This window comes from Mandrillus leucophaeus, unplaced genomic scaffold (genome assembly GCF_000951045.1).
Source record: "Mandrillus leucophaeus isolate KB7577 unplaced genomic scaffold, Mleu.le_1.0 Scaffold60, whole genome shotgun sequence".
In the NCBI taxonomy this organism is placed as follows: domain Eukaryota; kingdom Metazoa; phylum Chordata; class Mammalia; order Primates; family Cercopithecidae; genus Mandrillus; species Mandrillus leucophaeus.
In genome coordinates this window covers 6,590,336-6,612,540 of record NW_012106475.1, presented here as the reverse complement: position 1 = coordinate 6,612,540, position 22,205 = coordinate 6,590,336, and the positions used below count along the sequence as shown (strand labels likewise).

General features: G+C 37.1%; 1 protein-coding gene across 1 annotated transcript in view; it reads right to left on the bottom strand.

Moving 5' to 3' along the window:
* SOS2 (son of sevenless homolog 2 (Drosophila)) overlaps positions 1-22,205 on the bottom strand; it is a 112,613-nt gene that overhangs the window by 36,141 nt on the left and 54,267 nt on the right. Inside the window, exons 8-12 of the mRNA XM_011999760.1 lie at positions 18,189-18,287; positions 8,810-8,937; positions 6,745-7,400; positions 5,876-5,957; positions 3,681-3,803 (exon numbers count right to left, since the gene is read on the bottom strand). Coding sequence (XP_011855150.1) covers positions 3,681-3,803; positions 5,876-5,957; positions 6,745-7,400; positions 8,810-8,937; positions 18,189-18,287 — 1,088 coding nt within the window. The remainder of the gene's footprint in view (positions 1-3,680; positions 3,804-5,875; positions 5,958-6,744; positions 7,401-8,809; positions 8,938-18,188; positions 18,288-22,205) is intronic.

Genomic DNA, 22,205 nt, shown 5'->3' with positions numbered 1-22,205 from the left:
GGTCTCGATCTCCTGACCTCGTGATCCACCCGCCTCGGCCTCCCAAAGTGCTGGGATTACAGGCTTGAGCCACCGCGCCCGGCCACCTTTTCTTTATTCATATGTAGAAAACTTATGCTTTATATTACAAAAGCTATTGTAAGTTCATAAAAAGCACTTTTAAGATTTAAATTTTGATATTTTTTCACTTAAAATGGAAAACCAACTAAGATGCACTGTATCTGGTTTTAAATTCCAGTACTATCATCAAATTTCTTTCTTTTTTTTTGAGATGGAGTTTTGTTCTTATTGCCCAGGCTGGAGTGCAATGGTGCGATCTTGGCTCACCACAACCTCCAACTTCCGGGGGTTCAAGTGATTCTCCTGCCTCAGCCTCCCAAGTAGCTGGAATTACAGGCGCCCGCCACCATGCTGGGCTAACTTTTGTATTCTTAGTAGAGATAAGGTTTCACCATGTTGACCAGGCTGGTCTCGAACTCCTGACCTTAGATGATCTGCCCATCTCGGCCTCCCAAAGTGCTGGGATTATAGGCATGAGCTACCATGCCCAGCCTATCATCAAATTTCTATGTAATCTACACATAAACCTACAGTCTCTTATTTCATTTCAAAAGAAAAAAATAGAAGAACTGTTTTGTTTTACAGTATCACAAATATGATTACCTGTAACAAAGAGAGATTTAATCAATCTTGCCAATGAAAAGGAAAGGAAAGACAAGGGGAGAGGGAAGAGGAGGAAAATGGAGGAGGAAGAAGGGAAAGGGAAAGAGAAAGGGAAGGAAAAAAGGAAGAAAAGAAGGAAACTAGTAGGCAAGCCATGGAGAGAAAATATTTGTAAAATGTTTATCTGACAAAGGACTGGCGTTCAGTCCTACCCAATTTACTCCTACAACTCAGTAATAAAAAGACAAGTATCTCAATAAAAATTAGGCAGAGGACTTGAACAGATTCTCCACAAAATAAGTATGAATGAAATACTGCTACACCCAGCAGTATGGGTAAGGCACAAAGACTGACATTACTAAACATTGATGAGAATATGAAGCAACTAGAACATTGTTGGTGAGAATGTTTGGGAAGTTTTGGCAGTTTCTTTCAAACCTAAACACACACATATCTTATGACCCAGCCACTCCACTCTGAGCTATTTACCCAAGAAAAGTGAAAAATATTCACAGTAAGACTGGTAAGATAAAGTTCACAGCGGCTTTATTCATAATAATAAAAAACTAGAAAAAGCCCATGTATCTTTCAGTGGGAAAATTAATAAACTGGTATATTCATATAATAAAACACAACCTCGTAATAAAATAAACCATTGATATACAAGCAAAACCATGGATGAAATTCAAAAGCATATTAAGTGAAAGAAGACACAACATTGAGTTTGTAAGAATGCATTTATGTAAGACTCTAAAGCAGGTAAAACTAATCTATGGAGAGAAATTGGAACACTGCCTTTGGGCAGTGGGAACAAAACTGATGAGAAGGAATGTAAGGGAACTTTCTGGGGTGTAGTAACATTCAATATCGTGAAAGGCGTTTGGATTATAGAGATGCATGTGTTAAAACTCAACAGAAGTACACTTAAGATGTGTGTACCTTCTGTCTTCAGTGGAAGCAAGAAAAAATGTATTTCATTATATGCACATTTTAGAACAAAAGAAAAACAAACACTGAACTGTTAATGACACACAAGTTGAAGTATTTAAGGAGTGTACTTCAAAATTCATATAAAAATTAATGAATGAACTGATAGATGAATGATAAATGAACAGATACATGAATAGCTATGAATAGATGAATACATATCTAGGTGGAGGGTTTAGGGTGTTCATTTTAAAATTCTCAATTTTGCTGTATGTTAAAATTTTTCATAATAAAATGTTAGAAAAATTACTACCATCCATTTTACTAGAAATCTTTCAATATTTATATAACAGGTTTAATAACTTGGCCTGGATTTCAGAGTTTTCAACTCCATCCAATTCCATATAGGTAATCTCATCTACTACTTCTGCAATACAATGCTTACATTCCGCTCAGGTCAATGTCCTTACCTGTGTCCTCAGCACACCATTCTTATTTCTGCCTTCTTACCTTTCTTCATACTATTTCCCATGACCCTGAATACCTACAATCACCTTTCTACCTATCTAAAGCCTATACATCCTTTAGGGGCAATCTCAGATTTTACTTTCTCCAAGATGCCTTCCCTAGTTACTCTGGTCTAATCTTTGCTATTCCTGAAATTTTATAGGGTTGTATTTTTTCTAAGTCACTTAAACACTCAAAGTAGAACAATACATAACTATTTCATGTGTCTTTTCCCCCCAGTAAAGTCCCCAATAAAGCCATAATATCATGACAGTCTGTGTTATTTTTGTACTTAGCATAGTTATAAGTACAGGACTGAGAATACAGCAAATGCTTAGAAATACATACTTAAAGAGCTTATATGACTGAGAATCAAGTATCATACTCCCACCCCTACCCCACCCAATAGCAACCTCATAAATGTATGTCTCATATCAAGGGATTTCATGTGAGTGTAGATAAGTACAAATGCATCACAGCTAGCAGAAAAAACTAATTACTTATTTATTGCTGACACATAAATAATCTCATCTTCTTATACAAAGAATGACATGTTAAAAGTTTTAGTGAAAGACATATAGCTGGGAGCACTATCATTCTTCTAAAACTGCATTTATTTGTGGCAATTATCCTGGGAAATAAATAACTAATATACTCAGTTCCAAAATTACAATTTATTGGTCAACAGTAAACAAGGACACTTGAAATTTACAGAGAAAAAATTTAGATTATATATAATTAATAAGATAACTTGGTTTCCAATGGAAGGGGGTATATAATACTTTGGTTACTTGGACTGTAAAGAGGGCTAATCAAAGGATTAGCCCTAAGGATTAGCAATTTTCAATGCTTAGTGGTAAACACACACACACACACACACACACACACACACACTAAGAAAATCAGACACGAGTCCTGCCACTCTCTTCATATAACTTAGCTCAAATTACTTCATCTTGCTAGGTTTCAATTTCCTTATATATAAAGTAGGAATAGTAATCATGTTGTAAGAATGAGATTAAAAAGATAAAACATTTAGGGTAATCCCTGGCACACAGTAGTATTTATTAACTGGAAGCTTCTATAATCAAATACATTTTTAGAAATTATTGCAATGGTTTCTTAAACAAATGCCTATATATTTTGTGAGAGATAAGTGGGAAAAGGGCTAGAACTTCCACACTTCCACAAATATTATAAATTGTAAAAAAGCCAGGATTACTATATGATCGCAAAGGGAAATGAAGGAAAAAAGTGTGAAAAAAGGTTGACAGCAGGCAAGCTCATATGAAATTTTATAATTTTTACTTACTATAACAAATGAGGTATCCTGCTACGTAAGCATAACATATCACATGCCAGAGATATGTGATGCAAATACAGGATATTTCAATGGTTGAATTTCTTCAGGGTATTTAAGAATACCTTCACTGAGAAAGAACTTTTTTAGTTTTACTTAACTGCTGTGAAGTTAAAAATATTACCTATATTTGAATTAAAAGCTGAGAACTTTTGTGTTAACTATATATTGAAAACTGACACATAAAATATGTATACATATATATAAAATATTCAAACCAAACCTAAGTTGTACTGGTTGGACGTATTCCTTGCGAAATCTTTTAAGGTCTGCACTGATTGGCTGCTCGCCTTTCTCTATTGCCAATTTGTCTGCGTCAGTAGGTTCTGGCTCTGGGATTTCAAACCTAAGAAGAAAAGCAAAAGGAGAAAAATCTGTTCATACATAATGAAAATACAAGGAGGAAAACATTGTGACCAAGCAACCTTCTTTCCTACCACTTCCATGAAAAGTGGATTACTGTTAAACTTCCCTTAAGGTATGGTATACTACAAAAAACTGTCCTTTGGCTATACAAAACTAAGGTTTTGTATTCTTACTTTCATAAAAACTAAAGTTTTGCTTTTTAGCACTGATCAATACAGAAAAGGTCCAGTGGAAAGAGCCAAGGAAAGAATTCATAAGCAATTTAAAGAACATGATAGAAATGGCTTACTTAATCTGTCTTTAATATTTATATTATTAAAATGAAAGTAGGCTAATAAATTTTTTTTTTTTTTTTTTTTTTGAGATGGAGTCTCGCTCTGTCGCCCAGGCTGGAGTGCAATGGCTCGATCTCGGCTCACTGCAACCTCCGCCTCCCGGGGTCAAGCAATTCTCTGCCTCAGCCTCCTGAGTAGCAGGGATTACAGGCATGTGCCACCACGCTCGGCTAATTTTTGTATTTTTAGTAGCGACGGAGTTTCACCATCTTGGCCAGGCTGGTGTTGAACTCCTGACCTCGTGATCCACCCACCTCGGCCTCCCAAAGTGCTGGGATTACAGGCGTGAGCCACCGCGCCCAGCCATAAATTTCTTTAAATGAGTACAAATTCAAAGAGAGGGCCAAAACTGAATATTTAACAATATTTAAATAATTTACCTAAGTGGATAAGATAAAAATTTAAAAAATTGCTCAAAACATAGGAAATACAGCTAAACTATAAGTCTAACAAGTGTGCTTTCTTTTTCTGGACATGGAAACAGAACTAAGTAGATCTTCATAGCACATTACACTGATTCAGTCTGGTAAATTTAGTTTCATAAAACAACATAGTGATAGAGATCTAGAATTATATCTTGATAATACAGTTGATAAGCTTTGGTATAAGTAATAAGTTTTAGTAAGTTTTAAAATGTAAAACAAAAAATCATTTTGGAGTTCAGATTCTACATTTTAAACTATAAAACATTTTAAAAAGTATACTATAAAACAAGTAAAAAAAATTCAACCCAACACTGATTTTTAAAAGTTAACCATAATAAAGGAATTGCTGACTTTTTAGGTTTAATAATGATATCTGATTTAAAAAAAATAAGAGTCTATATTTTCTAGAGATACACAGAAAAATATTTATAGATGAATTATGTTGTCTAGGATCTACTTCAAAACAATTATGGGGTGGGGTGTTTAAATTTGTAGGGAAACCGATGAAACAATGAGTTGATAATTACTGAAGGTGGTTGATGGATAAATGGGTTTATTATATTCTTCTATCTGCTCTTGTATATGTTTTGAAAGTTTTCGTAACAAGTTTGTTTTAAAAGTGGAAAGTATTTGGCAAAGTAGTCTACAGTCAAAAAAAAAAGGGGTAAGTAGAAAAGTCTCTTTTAAGAAAGTATCATTTTATTACACAGAACAATATTCATTAAAATATAGTGCTTTCATCCTCCAAAGCAGTCTTTCTGATTACCACTTGAAATATTTCTTTTTTTTTTGGAGACGGAGTCTCACTCTGTCACCCAGGCTGGAGTGCAGTGGTCGGATCTCAGCTCACTGCAAGCTCCGCCTCCTGGGTTTACGCCATTCTCCTGCCTCAGCCTCCCCAGTAGCTGGGACTACAGACGCCCGCCACCTTGCCCGGCTAGTTTTTTTTGCATTTTTTAGTAGAGATGGGGTTTCACCGTGTTAGCCAGGATGGTCTCGATCTCCTGACCTCGTGATCCGCCCGTCTCGGCCTCTCAAAGTGCTGGCATTACAGGCGTGAGCCACCGCGCCCGGCCCACCACTTGAAATATTTCTAAGAGCTGAAAAGATCTGTGTTATAAACAGATTTTGGGGAGTACTCTTATTTGAAGAGAATAGTAATACTGCCGATTTAATGCCAAATAAAATATGTTCAATAATTACTTGAGTATTTATTAGGTACTAGGCACTTTACAAAATACAGTTAATTTTTCACAAAATGTCAATATAAGTGAAATACATATTTTTCTTACCGTTCAATCAGTAAGCTCAGCAATTCCTGTGGTTTACAAAATGAACGATATGTGGTAAGAAAAGTACGAACAAAATTGGGATCTGAAAAAGCAGAGCATAAAACAGGTTTCATGTTTAATGTACTCAGTTTAATTAACTCAAAGTACCATATTTGGAGGCCTTCCTCCCTTTTTCTTTTTACTTTGGCTCCTCAGATTGTGGCTCTTCCTGACAATCATGGTACTGGCAGGATACCATAGTATCCCTGCCATATATAGAGAAATACTGACATAGAGAATATACTATGGTATATTCTTAATAAACGAGAATTGTTTTTTTGTTTTTTGTTTTTTTTTTTCTTGAGACGGAGTCTCGCTCAGTCGCCCAGGCTGGGGTGCAGTGGCCGGATCTCAGCTCACTGCAAGCTCAGCCTCCCGGGTTCATGCCGTTCTCCTGCCTCAGCCTCCCGTGTAGCTGGGACTACAGGCGCCCGCCACCGCGCCCAGCTAAGTTTTGTATTTTTAGTAGAGACGGGGTTTCACCGTGTTAGTCAGGATGGTCTCGATCTCCTGACCTCGTGATCCACCCATCTCGGCCTCCCAAAGTGCTGGGATTACAGGCGTGAGCCACCGCGCCCGGCCGAGAATTGTTTTCAAATTCGAAATTCATGAATACATATATTTTATGAATATTCAATAATTAATGAAGTTAACAATATTACATTTTTACACATTTAATTCCTTCTCTTATTTATTCTTTTTGTTTTTGCAGTATTTTTGTATTTTGGAGGCAATCCGTTTTTTCTCCAAGCCTCAAATATTTTTGAGCATCCTTAAAAAGCTTTTGGGTCCCAGGCCCTAGGTCAGCAGATGTAATGAGTTTCACATACCTGCATACATATGATATGTTAACCTTTCAATTAACTTCACTACAGTTCCTCCTTTAATAATGGGGATGCCACTTCTACTTTGCAAGTTGTCTTCAAAAACAATGTTTTCCTCAGAGTCTTTTACTACAAAACGATATACTTCAGGACTTGGTAATCTCAGTGGTTGCTCATTTTCTTCTTTCAGTAATACTGAATCTAACATTCGATCTAGAGTACTACGATAATGAAGAGAAATAAGGGCTGCCATCCAGTTGTTTTTTTCTTCAGCAGACTTAGCAGCAAATACTACGCTGTTCTCATCTTTGGATACTAATTCAAAAGCATGCTTGCACTCACAAGTATCTTCTTTATCACAAATTTGTATTTTCCTCATGACAAATTTTTCTTTTAACCTGTATTCTGCACTACTGTAACCTGGAAGCCGAGTCTGGCCATGATTAGGTTTACAACTGATCATTAAGCCATCAAACAGAAAAATATGCCGTTCATGTTTGGCACCGATTCTTGTCAATGGTCCCTCCATAATGAATTCATTACAACACTGTCCAATATCTTTGCCTTCCCATCCATCGATATTTTTCTGAATTTCATTCATTTTTTTGATAGCCAGGTGTTTGCTTCTTAATTGGTGACTATAAAAAGGGCAAACAGGATCTCTAAAAAAACAAACAAACAATAGAGCTTATTCAATAGCTAGGCAACCCAAATGGTTTCAAGCATAAACCATCTCAAATCATGTGAGAAAAATATTAAATAACCAATCAGTAGCTTTTACACACAGCATTTAGTTCTAACTTTGCCACTAAATAATACATCCCTCAATTTCATTATTATGAAAGAGAAGTACTACTGGCTCTATAAGAACTAAAATTACAAAAAATCCTAAATTTCTTTCATAGATTATACTTTTAAACATTTATTAAGTCTATCCTAATAATATAACAGTGCTAATCTTTTTTTTTTTTTGAGACGAAGTCTTGCTCCTGTCCCCAGGCTGGAGTGCAATGGCATGATCTTGGCTCACTGCAACCTCTGCCTCCCGGGTTTAAGTGATTCTCCTGCCTCAGCCTCCCGAGTAGCTGGGATTACAGGTGCCTGCCACCATACCTGGCTAATTTTTGTATTTTTAGTAGAGACGGGGTTTCACCATGTTGGCCAGGCTGGTCTCAAATTCCTGACCTCAGGCGATCTGCCCACCTTGGACTCCCAAAAACGCTGGGATTACAGGCGTGAGCCACTGCGCCCAGCAGTGGCTTAAGACTAGGCTGGGTTGGCCAGGTGCAGTGGCTCAGACCTGCAATCCCAACACTTTGGGAGGCCAAAGCAGGCAGATCACCTGAGCCCAGGAGTTCAAGACCAGCCTGGGCAACATAGCAAAACCCTGTTTCAACAAAAAATACAAAAATTAGGCAGGTGTGGTGGCATGTGCCACCCAGCTATGTGAGTCCCAGCTACTCCAGAGGGTTGAGGCAGGAGGACCACTTGAGCCCAAGAGATTGAGGCTGCTGTGAGCTGAGATCACATCACTGCTCTCCAGCCTGGGCAACAGAGTGAGACCCTGTCTCTTAGAAACAAGAAAAAAAGGTTGGGCACGGTGGCTTACACCTGTAATCCCAGCACTTTGGGAGGCTGAGGTAGGTAGATCATTTGAGGTCAGGAGTTCAAGACCAGCCTGGCCAACATAGTAAAACCCCATCTCTACTAAAAATACAAAAATTAGCTGGGCATGGTGGCGGGCTCCTGTAGTCCCAGCTACTTGGGAGGCGGAGGCAGTAGAATCACTTGAACCCAGGAGGTGAATGTTGCAGTGAGCTGAGATTATACCACTGAACTCCAGCCTGGGCAATAGAGACTCCTTCTCAAAAAAAAAAAAAAAAAAAAAAAGGAAAGGAAAAGGAAAAAAGAGTAAAAAGAGTAAATGACCAAGATAAAAGTATATAAAAGTATGACAAGCACAACTTTCAAGAATGTAACTATCACAAAAAATCACACTTCTTTAGAAAACCAGGCATCAGAGACAGCGAAGTAAGCAGAGGCGTTCACATTTTCAACACTTTGGAATTACCCAGGTCGGCGTCTAGGTGAATGCTGCTTGTAAATTCGGTCCATGCTACCTTGGAGATTCATGAGAGCAGTAATAGCTTGGTTCAAACACTCTCTGTCTTCTTGTTCTTCACTACATGCTTTCAATTGCTAAGAAAAAACAGAAAGAAAAATCAAAACTGCACTGTTTGATTCTTCTCTCAACTTTCTAGTAATAGAGAAAGCAGCAACAGATATTATCAACTCTAAATTAATTTTATATATACTTAATAAAGACAGCTATAATTTTATATATACCTACTGACCTCTCAAACCAACCCTCTTTCTTTTTTTTTGGAAACAGGGTCTTGCTCACTGTGGTCTTGAGCTCCTGGGTTCTAATGATCCTCCACTCTTAGCCTCTCAAGTAGCTGAGACCACAGGCGAATGCCACCACACCCAGCTAATTTTTAAAATTTCTGTAGAGACAGGGTCTTGCTATGTCTCCCAGGCTGGTCTTGAACACCTGCTCAAGCTATCCTTCTGCCTCTACCTCCCAAAGTGCTGGAATTACAGGTGTGAGCCACCAGGCCTGGCCCAACCCTCTTTCTATAAATATAAACACAATAACACAATACAGATATAAACTAACATGAGCATAGCAATCAGGAAAAAAACAAAGAAAACAAAAAAAAAACAACAACTGTAAAAACCATTTGGACATTTTATTTTTATTTTCTATTTTTTTTGAGACAGGGTCTCACTCACTCTGTCACCCAGGCTGGAGTACAGTGGCAGGGCTAACTGCAGCCTCGACCTCCTGGGCATAAGGCCTCCTGAGTAGCTGGGATCACAGTAGCATGCCACCACATCCAGTTAATTTTTTTTTTTTTTCTTTTTTGAGGAGTCTCATTCTGTTGCCAGGCTAGAGTGCTGTGGCGCCATCTTGGCTCACTGCAACCTCCAACTCCCTGGTTCAAGGGATTCTCCTGCCTCCGCCTCCTGAGTAGGTGGGATCACAGGCATGCGCCACCATGTCTGGCTACTTTCTGTATTTTTAGTAGAGATGGGGTTTCACTATGTTGGCCAGGATGGTCTCAATCTCCTGACCTCGTGATCTGCCTGCCTTGGCCTCCCAAAGTGCTGGGATTACAGGCGTGAGCCACTGTGCCCAGCCCAGCTAATTTTTTTATTTTTATTTTTATTTTTTGTAGAGACAGGGTCTCAGTAGGCTGGTCCCAAACTCCTGGGCTCAAGCTATCCTCCTACCTCTGCCTCCCAAAGTGTTGAAATTACAGGCGTGAGCCATTGTGCCAGGCTATATTTTCCAAATATACTAAAAAAGTTTAAAACATCTAAAGCATGAAGCTTACAACTTACTTTTATTCATTAGCAACTATGAATAGAGAAAATAAGATAAATAACTATAAACTATTTCATATTCTCTAATGATTACTTTGTTTTAGCAATTTCAAAAAGTTTACAAATCTTTGTTATATAACATAATCAAGTGTACTAACTTTTAACACTTCAATCCATCATAAACTTTTCTGTAAACTGCATCTCTCAAAGGATTCCACTGCTGTTTTACAACACGAAATTCAACCATTCTAGTAAATGTCAAGAAACCATGAAAATTAACATTCTATCTCAACCTTTAAGAAGTAAGATTTAGAAACTGACTTATTAATCCCTAAAACTCTGGCTCTATTTCATTTGCCCCAAAATTTTCTCTTGTATTTCACTCTCAGAAAGAAAGAAAATTTACTTACAGTAAATAATTCAGAGTGGATTGTATTGTGCTCCAATGTTTTTTTTTTTTTTTTTTTTTTTTTTTGATACAGGGTCTCACTCTGTCACCCAGACTAGAGTACAAGTGAGGTGATCATGGCTCACTGCAGCCTTGCCTCAACTTCCTGGACTCAAGTGATCCTTCCATCTCAGCCTCCCAAGTAGCTGGAACTATAGATGTGTGCCACCATGCTTGGCTAATTTTTAAAAAATTTTTTCTGTAGAGGTGGAGTCTCGCTATGCTGCCCAGGCTGCTCTCAAACTGTTTTAATCTTTTTGAAAGAAGAATTCAAACTGGAGCATCATATAGATATTATATATATTATGTATTTATAAATATATATTTATGCAAGGATATGGGGAATTAGATCACTTCAGAAAATTTTTAAAAACTTAAATCTATTTTGTGATCTTAAACTAACTTATTAGAGATTTTGTGATAAATTAAAATTTTCCTTATATTCCAAGAGCAATCTCAAAAGCATTCAGCAATGGTTCCCTTTCCTCAGCAAATAACTAACTGGATATTGTTTGAGAACTTTGTCCATTACCTTTTATTTATATGTCTTAGAAATTATTCTCTATATGAAGCGCAGAGCCATTTGATTTTATTTCAAGATACATGTAGAGATCTTGTCATCAAGAGATTAGCAACATAAATAATGTAAATGACTATCATTAGAAGTAATACCTTAATCTCTAGAGTAAGCAATAGAAAGGATGGAAGCAAAGTCAAAATATCAGAAAGTTTGAAAAGGGATCTGTGCTTGGTTATTCTGACTTCTACAGGTGAAAGTTACTGGCAAAATCACTTATTTTGCTGCTTTAAAGATTTCTTAGAGTCTTCTTTAAAGATTTCTTATAGAAAGAGTCTACTCAGCTCCACTCTAAAATATTTCTTTAATAAACATGAATGTTGATGATATCAAATGCTTAATTAGAACTGTTTTATTCTTATTGTTTTTGTTGATCCAAATATCTAAATTATCACCAGTAGTGAGATTCTACCAAAAAGGTATGAGGATACCAAACTTTCATTGTCTACTTGGTCTTAAGGCTGCTCAAACTCTTCCACGCGTCATTTTTAAATAATCATGTAATAATTATAAGCTGTAAAGGAGGACAAAATTGAGGATATTTAGAGTGGAATTTCCTGGTAATGGAGGTATATTAAACAATGGCTCTGTTTGGCAAAATAATCCAATAATTTGCTAAACATTTCTTGAATTTTCAGCAGTGAGGTTTGATAAACATCATATTAATGAATATCCAACTAATATTCTACAGATACTTAAAAGAATGTATTCCAAACATCTTACACAGAAATTACTGGGCCAGGCAAGGTGGCTCACACTTGTAATCCCAACATATTGGGAGGCCAAGGCAGGAAGATCACTTAAGCCCAGGAGTTCAAGACCAGCCTGAGCACATGGCAAAACCCTGTCGCTACAAAAAATACAAAAATTAGCCAGGCATGGTGATGTGCACATGTAGTCCCAGCTATTTGGGAGGCTGAGGTAGGAGGATGACCTGATCATGCGAGGCAGAGAATACAGTGAGCCGAGATTGTGCCATTACACTCCAGTCTGGGTGATAGAGTGAGACTCCATTTCCCCCCCACCGCAAAAAATGAAAATAAAAATAAAAAACACAAAAATAAAAATACAAAACAATTAGCTGGATGTGGTGGTGCACGCCGGTAATCCCAGCTACTTGGGAGACTGAGGCATGAGAATCACTTGAACCCGGGAGGCGGAGCTTGCAGTGAGCCGAGATCGCACCACTGTACTCCAGCCTGGGTGACAGGGGAAGAGTGTCTCAAAAAAAAAAAAGAAAAAGAAAAAAAGAAAAAGAAAAATTACTGTACTGAACTATGTGCAAATAAGTAATGCACTTTCATGCCCCTGTTAGCTTTCTACATATCAGTCTCTAACCTCCTCATCCACCTGGTGAATTTAGCTGCTAGGACACAGTTGAAATGCTTCCTCTTGAAGATGCCTTCTGATTATGCCTTTTCCCTCTTAAATTTTTTCTTTTGAAATACCAAATTTATAGAAAAGTTGTAGTAAAAGTAACACAAATAACTCCTGTAATACTCTGAATCACCAATTTTTAACATTCTGTCACATGCTTCATCATTCTGTGTGCCAGTGTGTGCAGACTGTTTTTTCAGTAGTTTGTGATACTATCCATTCAGTTCCTTGCACAGGAAGGGGGACTATCGCTGAATGGTTTTGCAGTAGTTTTTGAAATATAAAGAAACGTCAAATGTATCACAAATTACTCTCAACTAGTATCCCTCTCCTTTACTCCTTTAATGTTTCTAATAGTTCATCTTACAACAAGGATTTTCTTTTACAGAATCACGGTATAGTGATCAACTTCAGGAAATTTAACACTGATTAATCTGTAATCTCATCTATAGTGTATATTCCAATTTTGCCAATTGTTCTAATAACATCCTTTAAGGTAATATTTTCCCCCAAAACAGGAACTGGTCCATGATGCACTAAATTGTCATGTTTCTATTGTCTCTTTTACTCTGCAGAGTTCCTCAGCATTTGTCTTTCACGACTCCCACAAATAAATAAGGACACACACACACATACATACCCACACACGCACACACTCTTTGCTCTCTCTCAGTAGGACGAATCCCTATATACCCAAAACCAATTTTTTTTTTTTTTTTTACTTTACTAAACAAAGGAAAAATTAATATGGTTTTTTTTCTGACTTTCCTAAGCAGAGCTAGTAACTCCTGCTTTATTGATCTCATAGTACTACTTCTATTAGGCTCTTATAATATTGTAATTATTTGTTTGACATCTATTTTCTTCACTAAATTGTGAACACCTTAATGCCTAGGGACATGTTTTATTCCTTTTTAGTTTACCTGCACGTGGTAGGTACCCACTAGGTGGTTGTCAGTAGTAACTGGAATAAATGACTACTGTATGATTTTGTTAAGTATTTAGACCAATAATGAATGTTTTTTGAGCTCTACTCTGGGCACCCTCTTTTATGTATTAGCTTATTTAACTTTTAATTACAACTCTGTAAGACAAGGTACTATTATAGTATGTTACAGATGAAGGAAATGAGGCACAGAGAAATTAAGTAATTTGCCCAACATAAATAAGAGAGTTTGTATCCAAACCCAGGAGCTCTGACCCCAAAGTCTCTGCTTTTTTGCTACACTAACACCCTATCGCTCTACAATGACACCAGACACAGCTACGCAAAACACTGGTCTGTGTCTAAATCTGATGACCACTGAGTTGAAATGGATTCTTTCTATGTTGAAAACAAACTGGATAACTACTGAGTTTAAGAAATAAAATGAAATGAGTGTACTTTGGAAAAGAGGTCAAACAGAAAAGATACCCTTGCTATGTATGCTTAAAATTAAAAATAAAAGTGATTGTTTATTAATGGGTAATATCTTTCCTTTTTCTTTGAGACAAAGTTTCACTTTGTCAACTAGGCTGGAATGCAGTGGCACGATCTTGGCTTACTGCAGCTTCAATGTCCCAGGTTCAAGCGATCCTCCTGCTTTAACCCTCCGACCCCCTAGTAGCTTGGACTACAGGCATGCGCCACCACACCCAGCTAATTTTTTGTAGAGATGGGGTTTGGCCATGTTACCTAGGCTGGTCTCAAATTCCTGAGCTCCAGCAATCCACCTTCCTTGGCCTCCTAAAGTGCTAGGATCACAAGCGTGACCTGCTGTGCCTGGCTTTAATGGATAATATCTTATGAACCTAGCTGAAGAATATATTCCTTGCTACCTGATACTCATCATTATCCCTAGTTGTCTATAAGTGTATCCTGTCCAAGATTTTATATTTCATGTAAGTTTTTTCTTAATTATATGTATGAGACTTCACTGAAATATTTACCCTGCTTTTGTTGAAACTCCTACCAAATGCTACATCTACTATGGACATGTGTGCCCATAGAAAAGGGAAATTCCAATAAATTATCAATTTATCTCTAATTCACTGTACTAGGGTCGTTTGAGCCCAGGAGGTCAAGGCTGCAGTAAGCCATGACTGTATCACTGCACTCCAGCCTGGGTAACAGAGCAAGACCCTGTTCCAAAAACACCACAATAAAATAGATGATATACAAACAGTTAAGAAGCACATAAAAGATACTCAAGATCACTAGTCATTAAGAAAATTAAAATCAAAACCACAATGAGATACCACCTCGTATCCATTAGGATGACTACTATTAAAAAACAAACAAACAAACAAAAAAACAGGCCAGGCATGGTGGCTTATGCCTGTAATCCCAGCACTTGGGGAGGACGAAGCAGGTGGATTGCCTGAGGTCAGGAGTTCGAGACCAGCCTGGCCAACATAGTGAAATCCTGTCTCTACTAAAAATACAAAAAATTAGCTGGGCGTAGTGGCGGGCGCCTATAATCCCAGCTACTCGGGAGGCTGAGGGAGGAGAATCGCTTGAACCTGGGAGGCGGAGGTTGCAGTGAGCCAAGATCATGCCATTGCACTCCAGCCTGGGTGACAAGAGTGGAACTCCATCTCAAAGAAAGAAAGAAAGAAAGAAAGAAATTAACAAGGTTTGGTAAAGATGTGGAGAAATCAGAACCTTGTGCACGGTTGGTAGGAATGTAAAATGGTGCAGTTACCATGGAAAACAGTATGGTAGTTCCTCAAAAAATTAAAGATAAAATTACCATATGATCCACCCATTCCACTCCCAGGTATACACATAAAAGAATTCAAAACAAGGTCTCAAAGGCATATTTGTACACCCACATTCACAGAAGCATTATTTATAGTAACCAAAAGGTAAAAAAAAAATCCAACAGTCGGCCAGGCGCAGTGGCTCATGCCTGTAATCCCAGCATTTTGGAGGCTGAGATGGGCAGATCACCAGGTCACGAGATCGAGTCTATCCTGGTCAACATGGTGAAACCCCGTCTCTACTAAAAATACAAAAATTAGCCGGGCGTGGCGACGTGCACCTGTAGTCCCAGCTACTCATGAGGCTGAGGCAGGAGAATTGCTTGAACCCGGGGGCAGAGGTTGCAGTGAGCTGAGATCGTACCACTGCACTCTAGCCTGGCGACAGAGCAAGACTCCATCTCAAAAAAAAATTATAATACATTAAATAAATAAATAAAAAAAAAAAAAAAAAAAAAATTCAATGGTCTATCAACAGATGAATGGATAAATAAATATGGTATAACACACCAATGAAATATTATCTCTCAAAGTTTGTTTGTAAGTGTCATTGATGTGTGTTGTTCTAGTGTAATTTTCTTTCATTACCTGAATGAACCACAATATATTTACCCTTTTCTGGTTGGCAAACAGGGTTTGCTATTACTGACACCTGGTATAGACTTTCTTGTACATTTCTCTTGGTATACATGTGCATGCATTTTGTGTCTTTAGAGTATATACTCAAGGATGGAACTGCCTAGTCACACAGTATGCATATTTTTTAATTTAAAAGGTAATGCCAAGCAGTTTTACAAAGTGGGTTATACAGTTTCATTCCTAGCTGAATGCAAATAGTTCATGCTGCTGTTTATGGATATTTTCAGACTTTCAAATTTCTGTAATCTGGTGTGTATGTAATGGTATCCTGTGGTTTTAACTGCATTTCCTTGACTTTTAATGAGTTTGAATACACGTTTACTGCCATTTTGGATATCCTGTTTTGTGAAGTGATTCAAATCTTTTGCCATTTCTAATCTCTTCTAAGGCCTGTCTTTCCATTCCACATTTCCATTTGTTCTTGTTGTTGCTGTGCATTAATTAAAACTGAGTATACTCCATATTTATTCTAAGGGTTACAGTTTCATTGATCAGACATGGGTAGTTTCTCTTTATTCATTCTTTCTTTTCTTTTCTTTTCTTTTTTCTTGAGATGGAGTCTCGCTCTGTTGCCCAAGCTGTCTCCTGCCTCAGCCTCCTGAGTAGCTGGGATTACAGGCATGTGTCACTACGCCTGGCTAATTTTTGTATTTTTAATAGAGACTAAAAACATGATTTCACCATGTTGGCCAGACTGGTCTCGAACTCCTAGCCTCAAGTGATTTGCTCCCCCTTGAACTCCCAAAGTGCTGGGATTACAGGCATGAGCCACCGCACCTGGCTCTCTTTATTCATTCTTTGAAGCCCAAAATTACTACTACCTAGTAATAAGAATATCTGCTGCCTTTGGACAAGCATGAGAACTCATCAATGAGTGTTTCTTTTCCCATTTCTAATTCCTTATACAATTTCCCTTGATCTTTTAAAGGTAGGAGTGATTACCAAAGTGAGCATATGAGAGATGGAGATTTTCTGGTGACAATCCATTCATTTATCTCTATCACTGCTACTGATTTTCACTGACTCTAGCTAACATCTAAGAACTTCTGTCTACTTTCAGATTATGGCCCCTTCTCAACTGTAATTCCTACATATCTTGCTCAGTAAAATGTTCTTTCTCAACTTTTTTTTTTTTTTTTTTTCTTTGACAGAGTCTTACTATGTTGCTCAGGCTGGCCTTGAACTCCTGACCTCATGTGATCCTCTTATCTCAACCTCCCAAGTAGGTGGGACTACAGGCTTGTGCCACCATGTCCAGCTTCCAACTTTTTTACTGCTCTTTAGAAGCAAAGTATCTTTCTGCTTGATTATTTTGTACCTCTCCTTTAGGATACCACATCGTTGGTTTAGATAGTTAAAACTTTTTCCATCTAATCCACGGTAGTAACATTAAAATAAAAGCCAGAATAATTCTATGTATATCTTGTAGGCATCTAGGCAAGGAATATATATGATTACTTCTAATGAATACTTATCTCTTTTTTATGTTCTTTTTTATGGAGTGCTACTACCCACAGCATTTGATGCTGGAGGAAGCCAGCTTTTATCCACAAATAGATGAGCAACTTCATTGTGTAAGTCTCCATGGATACTAATGGATCCATAAAGAACTCATCAAAAGATATGCAGGCTTCATATGAATAATATATAAGCAGCCCCAGATGTATATTTGGATGCCTAAATTTTTAAAAATATAGTTTATGTCTTATTAGAAGTCCTATCATTAGTCTTAGAGTTGCCCTCTAACATTGCCAACATTTAAAAATGCTGGTTTGACCACATAATTAAAAAAAAAACTTTTCCCTTACCTGGATGATTGCTTTTTTAAAATCCCTGCTACTAGGTCTGCATTTAAGATCAGGTCATTGACTATAATGGCCTGACTCATCCTAAACCACAGCTACTTTTGCCACCAATTAATCACTAGCCTCCCAAACCCTCTTAGCCAATGTGACCAGGACTAGTGGCTGGCTAGTTAATTAAAATAGAGCAGAGAATCTTTTTTTGTAAAGTTATACATATATTTTTAATGTGTTACTTGGGTCCCAGCTAAGAGAGGAAGAATACAACACTGCACAGAAAAAAATATTAACTTCCAAAGTTATTTCTTTTATAAGATAAACAAGATAGAAATTTAGAGCAATGTTATATATAAAAGTTATTAATTACATAAAATAAGAACTAAAAGACTGATAATGTGTGTCTCCAACATTAATTTTAAAAAGTAAACTTTTCTATTAGATAAGTACTTTGAGATTCTATGTTATAAAATCTTACCTTTAGTAACTCAAAATAGTGCCAACAGTGATACACTGGCACCAGCATAAGACGTGGAAGGACATAACGAACTGCCTCTTTAAAGCCATCAGCAATAGACTGCAAAGCAAAAAGATATCACAGTATGTCTCTGACATCAAGGACATGCAACAGCAGTGCCTAACAGAAACGGCCACTAAAAATTTGAGATACAGACTTATCAAAACTACAACAGAATGCATGTTCTATATTGAAACTGAAGCGCTGTATATCAAGTTGTTCTTTTCTTCCTTTCCTCCTTTAAGTTATTAGAGAAATATATACATTCGTTTTCTTTTATATGGCTAAAATACCTTTCACAATAATCCTCTACAGCTTATGTTTTGGCTTCCATATACCCTAAAGGAATTCTGAGAAGCTATCTACCCTCTTGCAGAATTTTAAAATGTTTTAAATTTACATAGTTACAAAAAATGCATTTCAGGGGATGCTGTATACTGTAAATGTGATCTATATGTATTTCACCAAACAATAATTGAATAAAATTTCAGATTTAGCTCATTTATGAAAAATGTCTGTCATACGACTTAATTGACAAAGCCAATCTTCACTGTCAAAATAAACAGCAACACCAGTCTTTGTCAGAAGTCAAACTTTATTGTTAAATTCAAATGAACATATTAATGTCATGGTCTCAAGGATTAGAAGCCTCTGGATGAAACTACAACTGCTTCTAACATATTACATCAAGGTATGAGAACTTCACAAGTTTCTCCTCTTCTTTATCCTAAATGATGATAAAGTACTTACAATAAGGTTAATATAAACCCTTGTGATAAGCATATCACGTCTTAATTCTTAGGCAGATAGATACGACATAACATAGATAGATATGACATTTTGGCTACCAAGAATTTTTACTAGCATCCCCCTATAACCTTCTTTTGCAAACTCTTTTGCTTTGTACTCAGTGAACTCTCCCATAGAGGTAATACTTTTTTTTTTTTTTTCCTGTTTGGTGTCCTAGAGGTTTTCACATCTTGGATCAATGCATAATGGGAAATACATACAGCAAAAGTTAACAAGTAAGAGAATTTGGAAAAGACAATGCAAAAAACATAAACAACGTCTCCAAAGACTAGAAATAGATTCCTTTAAAGCTCTCTGTGCCTTTACATATCCTGAAAAATCTTAGTATATAGCTTGGGATAGGTATACCCCAGTTTTGGGAACTACTGCAGAATAAATGGTTTTCTAAAATTTATAATGGATTTAACTCATGTTAATTTTAAACGTCTATATAGTTGACTTACTGGTATTTCTTGCCATAAGAAAAATACCAACCACACCAATATATAATGTGAGAAAGAATCTGGTAGGTTGCTTTTAAAAAATCTTCAAAAATATTCCCATAATTTTCACATTTTGTTAAAGTTAAATTATAATCTGTTCAACAGACATATTACCCAGTAACCAAACTTCTTACTAGGATACACAAAAAGTGCCACCAATTTTTTTAAAGATTAATTCATTTTGACATTTGTTATGATCTGCATGTTTGTGTTCCCTCAAAAGTCATATATTGAAACCTAATCCCCAATGCAACAGTATTAAGAGGTGGGGCCTTTAGGAGGTGATTAGGATATGAGGGCAGAGCCCTTGTGAACAGGATTAGTGCCCTTATAAAAGGGGCCTAAGGGAGCTTGTTTGTGCCATCCACCATGTGAGGACACAATAAAAAAGCACCATCTATGAACCAGAAGAGCAAATCCTCACTAGACACCATATCTGTTAGCCTCTTGATATAGGACTTTCCAAACTCAAACTGTGAGAAATAAATTTCTATTGTTTATAAGCCATCCAGTTTATGATATTTTATTAGAGCAGCCTGAATAAGACAGCATTAATCTAATTAATATAGTGAATTACTCTGGATATTTTATATATAGTGCTTGAAATGAAACCAATATGAAACTTCAAAATTAGTCTACAAGATCAACTGTTTTGCTAATTTGTACTACAATGGCTGACAGAGTGCATTATAAAATTTTTGTAGCATGTATTTACAGTGTAAGGAGTCCTCTGACAATAATAGGAGCTACATTTGAGTATTTAATACACATCAAACATTATGCTTATGCTTTATATATATTACCCTTTAATTTCCTAATAACTGTAAGAGATATATATCATTATGATCACCATTTTACTAATGAGCAAACTGAGTCTCAGAGATTAAGTGAATTGCTCAAGGTAATACAACTATTAATTGGGGCTGGGCATGATGGCTTACACCTGTAATCCCAGCACTTTGGGAGGCCGAGGCAGGCAGATTACCTGATGTTAAGAGTTTGAGTACAGCCTGGCCAACATGGTGAAACCCTGTCTCTACTAAAAATACAAAAATTAACCAGGTGTGGTGGCATGCGTCTGTAGTCCCAGCTACTCAGGAAGCTGAGGCAGGAGGACTGCTTAAACCCAAGAGGCAGAGGTTGCAGTGTGCCAAGATGATGTCACTGCACTCCAGCCTGGGTGAAAGAGCGAGATCCCGTCTCAAACAAACAAAGAAACAAAAACTATTAATTGACCCAAAGCCTTAAGTTCTAACTTCAAATCTTATTTTTTTAAGTGTGCTATACAGTCCAGGCACGGTGCCTCATGGTCAAAAGAACAGCCTAGCCAATATGGTGCAACTCTGTCTCTACCAAAAAATACCAAAATTAGCCAGGCGTGGTGGTCCATACTTGTACTCTCAGCTACTCGAGAGACTAAGGCAGGAGAATTGCTTGAACCCGGGAGGTGGAGATTGCAATGCACTGAGATTGTGCCACTGTACTCCAGCCCGGGCAACAGAGTGAGACACTGTCTCTAAATAAATAAAGTATGCTACACAGCTTCTAAAGATGCTTTTTGTTTTTAGTTTTATTAAGGAAGCGTTATTTTATCTTACACGGAATTTTTTTAAAGTTAAAACAAGTGGGTTTGGCCTGAAAAAGGATTTCATCTAACTCTTCCAATCTCACTGAATATCTAGGGCGACAGCTTTATTAATAATTGGGCCCTTTAACATTCAAATTCCACAGCAAAAATGTCTAATAAAATAGGACTGAAACAAGGAATGTGTTGTGAGTGCTTTTAATGAGTATCCAAAGTTCTTATAGACTGTGTATTTAATGCATACTTTATGGTTTATATGAAAATAAGTTAACTTTAAAAATATTCCTCTCTTGAAGTAATTTTGAGAATTAAGTATAATTTTTATTCCATGATAACAAATTTTTGAGAGTAGAGAAGTGGAAGATAATAAATAATGGGAATTTACAGTAAAGAAGGCAGGGAGAAGATGGTAACTTCAGTTTTAAACATGTCATATTTGAAGTGCGTTTAGGGTATCCAAGTGCATCAATTCAAAGCAGCTGGTTATATGAAAGTGTATAGACACATACACATATATACAGAGTGCTTAAAAGAAAGTGATGGTCTGGAAATACAAATAAGAAGTCACCAGTATATAGATATGGATGAAGTCACCCAAGGAGAGTACAGAAGAACAGAAAAACAGGGGCTGATAACAGAAGTTGGATAATAGCTATAATTAAGAGACTGAGAAGAAGAAATCAGAGAAGATGAAAATTGGGAACATGTAGTATCATAGGAGCTGATATGGTTTGAATTTGTGTCCCCGTACAAATCTCATGTTCAACTGTAATCCCCAATGTTGGAGGTGGGGCCTAGTGGAAGGTGACTGGATCATGGGGGCGGATTTCTTCCTTTAACGCTGTTCTTGTAATAGAGTTCTCAGGAGATCTGGTTGTTTAGAAGTGTGTGGCACCTCCCTGCTCCTTCCTCCTGCTTTGGCCATGTGAAGATGTGCCTGCTTCCCTTTTGCCTTCCGTCATGACTGTAAATTTCCTGAGGCCTCCCCAGCCATGCTTCCTGTAGAGCCTGTGGAACTCTGAGCCAATTAAATCTCTTTTCTTTATAAATTACCCAGTCTCAGGTATTTCTTTCTCTTTCTTTTTTTTTTTTTTTTTTTTT